Source organism: Acipenser ruthenus, chromosome 22, assembly GCF_902713425.1.
Source record: "Acipenser ruthenus chromosome 22, fAciRut3.2 maternal haplotype, whole genome shotgun sequence".
Taxonomy (NCBI): Eukaryota; Metazoa; Chordata; class Actinopteri; order Acipenseriformes; family Acipenseridae; genus Acipenser; species Acipenser ruthenus.
In genome coordinates this window covers 26,855,884-26,865,573 of record NC_081210.1, presented here as the reverse complement: position 1 = coordinate 26,865,573, position 9,690 = coordinate 26,855,884, and the positions used below count along the sequence as shown (strand labels likewise).

General features: G+C 38.3%; 1 protein-coding gene across 5 annotated transcripts in view; it reads right to left on the bottom strand.

Moving 5' to 3' along the window:
• Positions 1 to 2,292: 2,292 nt before the first annotated feature.
• The window catches only part of LOC117431311 (rho GTPase-activating protein 26-like), a 61,390-nt gene continuing 53,992 nt past the window's right edge, over positions 2,293 to 9,690 (bottom strand). For 3 of the 5 annotated variants that reach the window (XM_034052111.3, XM_058996312.1, XM_034052112.3), the window contains 4 exons: positions 8,568 to 8,603; positions 7,505 to 7,615; positions 7,028 to 7,119; positions 2,293 to 4,908 (listed from right to left, as the gene is read on the bottom strand). In XM_034052111.3, coding sequence (XP_033908002.1) covers positions 4,820 to 4,908; positions 7,028 to 7,119; positions 7,505 to 7,615; positions 8,568 to 8,603 — 328 coding nt within the window. In that variant the 3' untranslated portion in view covers positions 2,293 to 4,819. The remainder of the gene's footprint in view (positions 4,909 to 7,027; positions 7,120 to 7,504; positions 7,616 to 8,567; positions 8,604 to 9,690) is intronic. The other 2 variants (XM_034052113.3, XM_034052115.3) reach the window with 1 other exon arrangement.

Here is a 9,690-nt window from a genome sequence, read left to right as displayed (position 1 = left end):
AATTGAGATTTTACTAATCGTTTATTGAAATTGTATTAGTGTATTCCCCAGTACTACCAGACAAACTCGTTTTCAAAAGGATGTGTTTAAGAATCCTGGTGTTTAATAAGGTGTCGTGAAAATTGAGAGCTGGAAATGCAAACCACTTTCGTAGGTCTGCGACTGGAACACACTGTCTGAACCTATGAGGCAGACACAGGCTTGGCTAATGAAATTGTCTCATGTAAACTATTATACCAATTTCACTACTGTCCCTAAAACACTGCTACAGTTTTGGTTAGTATGTTACTTATTTTGAAATTGGTTCTGATAATTATTATTTTTTTTGGTTTTACTGCATTACTAACAACAACACTAAAAATGTGCTACACTATATAAATGACATTTGAATGTATTCTATTCCAGTGTTACTGATGATGAAATCCCTTTTAACTCAAATAACAGAGAATTTTGGAGAATCCATCAGGTCACAGTGTACCCTGACCCAGCACAGCACAGTGTGTGCCACAATCAAACCAGCCTCTCCCTGTGTAAATGCCATACACTATCGCATCACTGTCACACAGTATTCCAACCCTCAGGTGGAAATATGTTTGTGTTTGTTTCTGTTGACCAGTGTTTGAGGACTCTGTTACTTGCAGGGGTCCCACACCAGAGAAGTGAAATGAAGAGCGCTGTATGAGACTTTCCTGGGATGTAATGGCTTGGCAGTTGTTTACCAATCCCAATTCAAATGTAAACGACGTGTTAATTACAACTTGAAATTTCCATTTTATAATTAAAAGTGAATTACAATAATTTGCCAGGGAGCATGCAGCGTAGATGCTGCAGCGCCTGCAACAATTATAGATTTCAACCCCGCCCATTCTCAGAATCTCAATATCAGGTTTTTACCTCATTTCAATTCAGATTGTTTGTTGTCATCTAAAAACACATTTTGCAACAAAAAGATTTCCTTTACAAGTATCGGTCAGCCCCAAACACAGCCTAGCTTACTGTACCTTTAAGTTGATACTGTACCTTGATATGTTACTGCTGTAGACTTTCTCAGAACACGATTTATTTCCAAGAACTGTCTGGGAACTGGTTTGCACATTCTTATCTATTATAATCACCCCACCCAAAGCTCTCTTATGATAACAAAATCTATTTAGCTGAACAAAAATCAATAAGACTAATGGCAGGTCTGCTACCCTGTATAATATACAGACATTTAATGGAAATTACTGTAACAAAAACCTTCAGTAATCCCAGTTAGTTATGCATTCATTTGATCTATTTAATTATTTGTGAAGGAAGTCACGTTTCCCTAGCTTGACTAATTCAGGAAAAGTACATGTTTAATGACTCATCCACCTTTAGGTTTAGCATGCATAGTTGAGAAAAGTACTCCCTGTACTTGCAGCTCCAGTGATGTTCTCCTCCATTGCAGGTACAGCATGTATGGTATGTTTGTAGCACCATCTAGGCATGTTCTGTATGTGGCACATTGCAGACCTACACCGTGACCTCTGTTGCAGACTTGCAGCTGCACACGGCACATGGTAGAGCACCTGCTATGTGGCAGAAAGGATGGCTCTTGGTACAATGCTCCACAAGGGGAAAGCAGCAGAACCGTTTGCCTTTTTCATATTCCAATGGGCTTCATTCCCATCACTTTCAGTCACAGACGAGGTGTTGACAAGTCTCACAATGCACTTTACATTTCACAGGCCTGCTAGAAGCTGCACCTCAATCCCAGCTGCTGAGTTCAGATATTCACAAATGAACTCCCCAGTAACGACAATACAGCCTGGGCAACAAGATCTCTAGCATTGTATGGGAGGCATCTTCGTCCATCTATTAGTACAGAAGACATTAGAAAGCTCTTGTAAATCTACAGAAGAGGTTATGTATACTTCACAACTGTTGTTAACTAGGAGGTTAACACACCTCAGGTCATAGTAATGCATTGCAGCTCATTAGATACCACTGTCCATGATATGTAGTCATACTTAACATTTATATTGAATAACAGATTTTAAAATTAGATCTAACAGATAAGTTATTTAATCTCTAATAATAATAATAATGTTCTTCAGTGACAAAGGGGCTGCTATATATATATGAATAAATAAATAAAATTAAAGGCCATATAGAGCGTACAGTTAATAGGTCTAGACATTTTTTTTTGCTTTCAATCAGTTTTGATCCTAGGCAAGTGGAACATAGTCTTTTAAGTTAGCCTGAATTTATGACCATTCATTTAAACAAAAGGTGAAGAAGCAGCAGCATTTAAAAAAAAAAAATCACTCAGATCAAAATATTTTATTCTTCTATGCAATAAATGTATGGCACCCAAAAAAAAATCTCCATTAAATGGCGCGATTATCTGCACTATTTACAAAGACTACATTAAGAATCAATGCCTTTATAAATCCCTTAAAAAACAATAAAATCAGAAACACAAAATGATAAAAAAACTTCAGTTTGGAGCTCAAGTGATAACCAGAACAATCCCTTCATTGAACAAAACATGAAACGTAGCAGTTGACAATTTAAGATTCCATTAATATGTGTAATAGCATTCTGGCAGAAGTTTGTATCCTAAATATAATGGATATAAAATATTAACTAGTACTAAAAAAATGTAAATAAAACCACTCTTTTTTTGTGTGTGTTTTTTTGTGAGCTGGTCTAATATTGCCAGTACCGATTAGAATGTATAGGAGCCTCTAGCTTTAGTTGCCACCTCCGGTGACAGTCTTGGACCTACGTATTGTTGAAATCAATTTTTCCCTTAGCAACAACACATGTAGGGCTATTGGAAGACATGCCAGAACAAGCAAGCACAAACTGTAATAGAAATACAGACCCGATATACCAGAAACCTCTACCACTCATAGATCAAAGCGATTATTTAAAACCAAAATGCATGACCAATGTACCAGTATATCAGTAGATTGACATGTACAGGCCTGCAGTCAGATACCATCATGAAGATGATTTAAGGAGGTAATGCTGTATAAATGGATTGAATTACTGTTGCATCTAAACAGCAGTTTGTTCATGTGGTAAACAAGATGACGTATCTCATTTGGTTCAGTGCACAGAATGAAAGCTACTGCTTAGTCATGGGGAGCGTGATTTAGATAAAGCCTGCTGCGCTTTCCAGTGAGTGATCTCATTAGTTTTCAATGTAAAGATGAGGCGCATATATATATTCCCTTGCCTGTCACTGCATTTATACGTGGGGTTAACACGTGGGGAACAAAGAGTGCTTAAGACTTGTAGACATAAAGGAATGTCTGCATTTCACTTCTTAATATTATATACCGTAGTAATCTTAAACAACTTTGTCTTTTTTCTTTATACTATAAAAACAAGATTTCATTTGCAAGGATTAGCAGTCACCGATTGTTTCAAATCATACGTCAGAAGATCAATGATTCACAAACCCAAGACTTGAAAATCATCCTTTTAAACATGTCCACCAAGTTAAATAATACCTGAGTGAGTCTTAAGATTTAAAATGTACGTATAAACTGTTGTATGGTTTGTGTGCCACATTTTTCATATTTCAGTTAAACAATGTTAGTGCTGTTCATTTGTAGGATCTATCCCTTGGTCAGTATAGACTCCAGTCTAATATACACCAAGTTTGTTCATCTTCCAGTCTGAAACCCATCACTTTATCTCAATCAGAATTATTAATAAGGCAGCATTTAAGTGGACTTAAACACAAAATTACAATTAAAAAGGAAGCTATTTACATAAAACTAAAATGCTAAAGAATAAAGTTAGTATGCTACAAATATCAAATATAAAAATTTCTTAGGAAAAGAATCATTAGTTATTTACAATCTAAATTGTATCCTCCCCAAAAAAGCAATTTCCCCCCAATGCATCATTTAAAATTATAATTACAGCTTCATAAATAAGCGAGCGATTCCACATTACTTCAGGAGTACGATTTCACATTGTCAGCCACTTCCACAAAACAGATTCCCTAAAGAGAATGATTTTCCTGGTTTTAAAACAAAATCTCACATGGAAAAAATATGACTTTAAAATGGTTCCAGTATCCTGTGTGTGTCTTTAAATGGCCTCCTCTAAACTGTTCCCAACCGTAGCCTACATTACATTTAATACTAAGAGCTTCAAGAGAATATTCTTAGAATTACAAATGAACAAACCCAGCGACGGAAATGACTGTGAAAGCTCAGCATATAAAAACACACACATACACACAAAAAACAACTTTAACCCTTCTATACCAGACTCCTTTACTTCAAATTTTAAGACAAGCTCAGTCTTTTTAAAAGACCATGCCAAATATTTAAAATTGTCTTATTTCAGCAGGTCATCATATTTCAGTAGGGTTTTGTTCCTATCTTACAAGTGTCTATTTCAGTTATTCAGAGACGCCGATGATGTGTTCCTGACTGACAGGAGGCAATCAGAAAGCATCAACAAATTGAGCCATCAGGCCACTCTGTATCTAAAACTAAGCCCACCTGTCACAGTCAAGTGTGACATACTCCTCAGCCAATAAGGTGTCAAGACACCCTGCAGGTACAACCAATAGGAATGACAGCACTCTTCAATAAGGTTCAAAAGCTGAAAAAAAAAAAAAAAAAGTGAATCGGCATCTATGAAAAGAAGCAAATCAACACACTGGCTGCACACACAGAAGCAACTGCAGGCTGGTCCCTCACTGCTTCCGCAGGCCTTTCGGAGCCACTGAGGCAATGCTCAGCTCTCGTCCAGTCTTCTTTCCATCACAACAGGTAACAATGCAAGGTCCGGGGGGGGGGGGGGGGTCACCCGCCGCCTCTGTCTATAAAAACTCCACGTAGTTTTCAGGTATTAATCCCGTCTTCCCTTCCAACATGCCTTCCAGCCACCCTGGTTCACGAGATGGATGAACTGTGGAAGCAGAAACACTGTTTAGATTGTGTACCGTGTAAGTCTGCATTACATTACAATACAATACAATGCAATTAATTTTTACATGGCGCCCTTAACGCCATGGCATCCGGTGGGGGGGGGGCTGCCTGAAGCTGCTTGCAGTCGAGGAGGAAGTACGGGCTCAGCAGACATTGCTTTGCAGAGGAGATTAAAGAGAGTGATTCTGTATCTGTCAACTGGAAAATGAATCCCTTTATCAAAAAGAGCTTAAGAGTTTGGCGATGGACCAGTCTTTGTAGAAGGACGCTGTGATTTGGACTTGTGTTTTGAACGGCGTGGTTGCTGGGCTGGAGACTGGAAAATCAGGTTAACAGCTGGTAAAGGAGCCGCCGGAGTCTTCGATGGAGTTGCAGTGGGATGAAACAATTCACAAGAGCAGGTAGGGAACTCTGAATCCTGGTCGGAGTCGTCCGAATTAGATGAAAGAATAAATTGGCGTCGGTTAGGCATGATGACTGGAATTAGTCATTCTTTTAACAACATTTCAGAATCCGTTTGGCTAGAAAGTGAAACGCTAGACAGAGGTGTGAGATTGGGGTTTAAATAGGTGGTTAATTATGATAGTAATTAATTAATTAATTAATTAATTAATTAATTAATTAATTAATTAATTAATTAAATTAAATCAGCCTAGCTACCACCCCATGAATTTTGCTATATGGCCAATATAAAAGCTCATTTAAAAAAAAAAAAAAAAAAAAAAATTAAAAAAAGGTTTTCAATTTAGACTTAAAAAGAATCCAATGTTTCAACCTGCCCAGTGTCAACCGAAATAGAGTTTCACAAACAAAGAGCACAGCAACAAAAAATTCTGGCTCCAGCTTATTTTTTTTGGAACTACTGAACTAAGTTCTGCATTACAGCACATCTCCAGTCAATTCAGGTAATTACAGTATGGAGAGCAGTTGACTTGGCTTGTGGTAATGTTAATGGAGTCAGCTGAGGTGACTGCTCAGAAGGGCAAAAGTGTTTTTTTTAGGGTGAGAAATTCATTCTGAGCAAAAGTGTGAGGTTTGTATGGGTTCTGCATTAAGAAGTGTGTCTTCCTCAAGAATCAAATTTCTCAAGCTGACCTTTTTGACATCCTGCCTTTGCAGTTTGCTGTGTTTTTCCTATGTATTTACTGTACATTACTGTCATTGATTAGATTATCTATGCATGATTCAGCTGCAGCCTACAAGTGCATTCGTAGTCATGGTGTTTTTTTTGTGTAAAATTGTTAAATAGGCTATGTGTGGGTGAGTGAAGCTGGAACGCAGGATCCTTCACTTTCCTGTCCCCAGCATAACCTGGCCTCTCTGAATGCAATCAGATGCATACTGCATGGGTACAAAGAGCCACTTTGTATAAATATCTTTACAAGTACTAACAAATATGTAGGGAGAAAAGGAATCATCTCTTAACATCATCTACGCCTACAGGAATGAATATTAACGACAAGCAGATTAAAGCCTTACTCAAAATAAAACTGCTTTGTAGTTTGAATACCAGGGAAAAAACACCTCCATAAAAACCTGAAGGTTTAACATGACTCCAGGGAAAGATTCCTGCTGAGCAGTGCCAGAGCGTCTGGCTCAGACTCCACAGTGATCTGCATCTTTGTATTCTCAATTGTTCGATTAGACTGCAGGTCCTCATGCTACCAATCAAAATTAACAAGTGCTATGCATTACTTACCACAGTCTTGCTGTTCAGAAAACTGATCAAAAAACAAACTGAGTCATTTTGAATCATGAAAATGAAAAGCATATATATACACGGGACTTCTGAGGTAGCCAAACACTTCTTAGAACAATTTTGAAAGACTGTATGTTAAAGTGCTATGTGTTTGTGAAAGACATTACAGGTTATGACAACATAAAACTGCATTGACTCCCTTTCAAAAATGACCGCTCAACACCACAGACCTGGGTATGGCCGTATTAAGCAATTTATTTATTTATTTATTTTAATCCTATTGAATTTGCACTGTTTAAAGAAAGCAGTTTCATCCCCTGCTCAGCTGAAATCTCCTTGCAGTTACTTTATGCACCAGACAACCAGACTATGCTTCATTAAAACCATGAACACGACTCACCGTTATCAAATATAGTGCCGGCAGTGAAAGACAGTTCAGAGCCATGTTCCGCTTTACAGGCATAGAGAGCTCGAGCCTTCCGGAGTGTTGGGCTGCAGGAACAAGTGAATGTGTGAGGAAACAGCAGGGATTTCATCATGACTTCTTCCAGGATGCATATCATAGAAATACCATTCATTCTGTTAATCTCAGGATGTATGGGTTCTAGTCTCAAAGACTGCAGCATGATGATGTTCTAGAATACCCTCGACTCCCAGTGTCCTGAATGATCAAAACTAATAACTGCAGCGTGAACACAATGCTTGGTATTACCTTCAGCATGCCGTGCTTATCTTAATTGTCAAACATACAGAAAAATACTGAGGACTACATCGAAGTGTATGACTGTAACAAGGCTTTGTGACATGGCAGCCAATGCGTGCAGTGGAGGGGAATGGTCCCCTGCAGAGTATGTCCGTGAGCAGCTGGGGGACACACCTGACGGGGGAGGAGTCGCTGGAGGTGGAGGAGGCCGGCACGGGGCTGGATGGCGCAGAGAACATCGGCCAGGAGGGGGATCGTGGAGAGGTGGGGCTGAGAGACACCGGGCTGAGAGATACAAACAGGTCCTTGATGTAAAATTTTTCCCAAAAAAAATCAACCAAGCCCTTTCTTCTTGGGTTACTAAATACACAGAGTCGCTTGGGTGCTTGGTGATGGAATTTGGAACAAAACCCATAAAGCTGTGACTGTTCTTAATGTTCTGTTGTTGCTTTGCAAATCACCCAAACAGCTTTAAAGCCAACCTGTGCTCAAAGAACACAGATCATATTCTGAACACTCAATAACCTACATCTAATTCAAAAGGCAGCTGTGTGTTGCATTGGCCTGTTACTAGAATCAATGCTTCTGAAGGGCTTAGCAATTCCCTGACAAAACTACTCAAACTTCAAAGATTAATTAAAACATGAATATGTGAGGAACAGTTTTCCCTAATATGCTGTATTTATACAGGTGTACATGTTCTAAAGGTAATTCCACTAGCAGGTTTAGACTCAATTATAGCTGCTGAGATTTAAAAAGGAGGGGGGTTAGCTTACTAAGAAATGCACTAAATAGAAGCTTTCCTGGCCTTTCCACTCAGCCCAAAGCCATTCTGCAACAAGACTCATTGTGAAGCAAGCACAAAATGAAGCTTATAAAAGCACAGCACATACAATAGCAGATTACAGCAGGGCTAACAGGATTATGAGTTCAGGAGAATGGTATTGAAAAAAAATCTGATTCTGAATTTAAGAATCCCAGGTGGCCATTTTTTCCCTGATTTTAATTAGCTTTATGATACTCTATACAATTCTTAATCTAGAAGAAGTTCTTAGCTTCATATTGTGCAAGTTTTATTTCAGCCTAAAGGATTGGCAGTAGCAAGAACAGGACCCAGCCAGCATCTTCATACAAGTGGACAGACTGAACATACATAGCAGGCTGAGATCACAGATCACATGGGGGGAATACCCACAACACCCCATTAAAATAAGGCTTGGGAAGAATTCGTCCTTACCTTGTTGGAATGCTTGATCTGCTTTTGGGATTCAATCTGAAATCACATGAAGAGATGGTTTAATAGGGCCACTTCAAATCAAGGCACTTATAGAGGACTGTCTGAACACCCCCAACTCGTACAACCTTGCATTGATCTGGTGATCCCATAGTACATCCATAACTATAAAACACTCAATAGTGCTGAATTTAGAAATACTAAAAGAAACGCCCCACATTCAATGACAAATATTTTGAGAAAGACATTGAGAAAGACTTCTAAGACATGTTGAATCTGAGACCTACAACTATGGCGAAAAGTTTTGCACCACCCTATACAATTAACTAATGTTGCTTCATAAAGTCGAATGAAACCTGCTGAATAATCTTACGTTAACATATTGAATTCCATAACACTTTGTAGGTTTCCATGTACTTAACTAAAAAACCGACAATTTAAAAATGAGACATTTTGAAATCTAACATGAAATACTGTACTGCTATTATGGCTACCGGCACATGATGTAAAATAAAATATCTAAATTATGTTCTTATAGTTTATTTTATTTTATTTTATTTTTTAAATTAATGTCTCAGTTCTAAAATTCTAGGTGATGCAAAATGTTTGTCCATAGCTGTCCATATCCACATTGGGTCCTGTCAAAACACTTTGCATTTTAATGCGTGCCCAAACGCAGCATTCCACTCTGTATAACTCTCTACTAAGACTAAATAAATATATAAATTAATATAAATTAATGCAACAGGCAAGCTAATATGCATCATAGGCGTTCATGCATTCTCTCCTCTCAGTATGATCTTCTCTCCTGCATCTGAGGGTCTCAGAAAACATCAGCCTGACATTATTCCCTCTGAAACAGATTTTCAATGACTCCCTATGCTAATTAAAGCAATCTGCACAGCAATACAGTTATTATCTAGAATCAGGTTTGTGTGACCTTTGGAAGAGTCAGCTGGAGCATATACAAACACAACTATTGCACATCCAGAGCAATGAGACACTATTGGTTTTAAATGTGGGTGTTCTGCATTGCGTCTGCCGCTATCACAAGGTCAGGATGCCCGATTCTCAGAGCACAGAGAGAGAGGAAAATATATGCAGGTGAAATTGTCTCAAAACATTG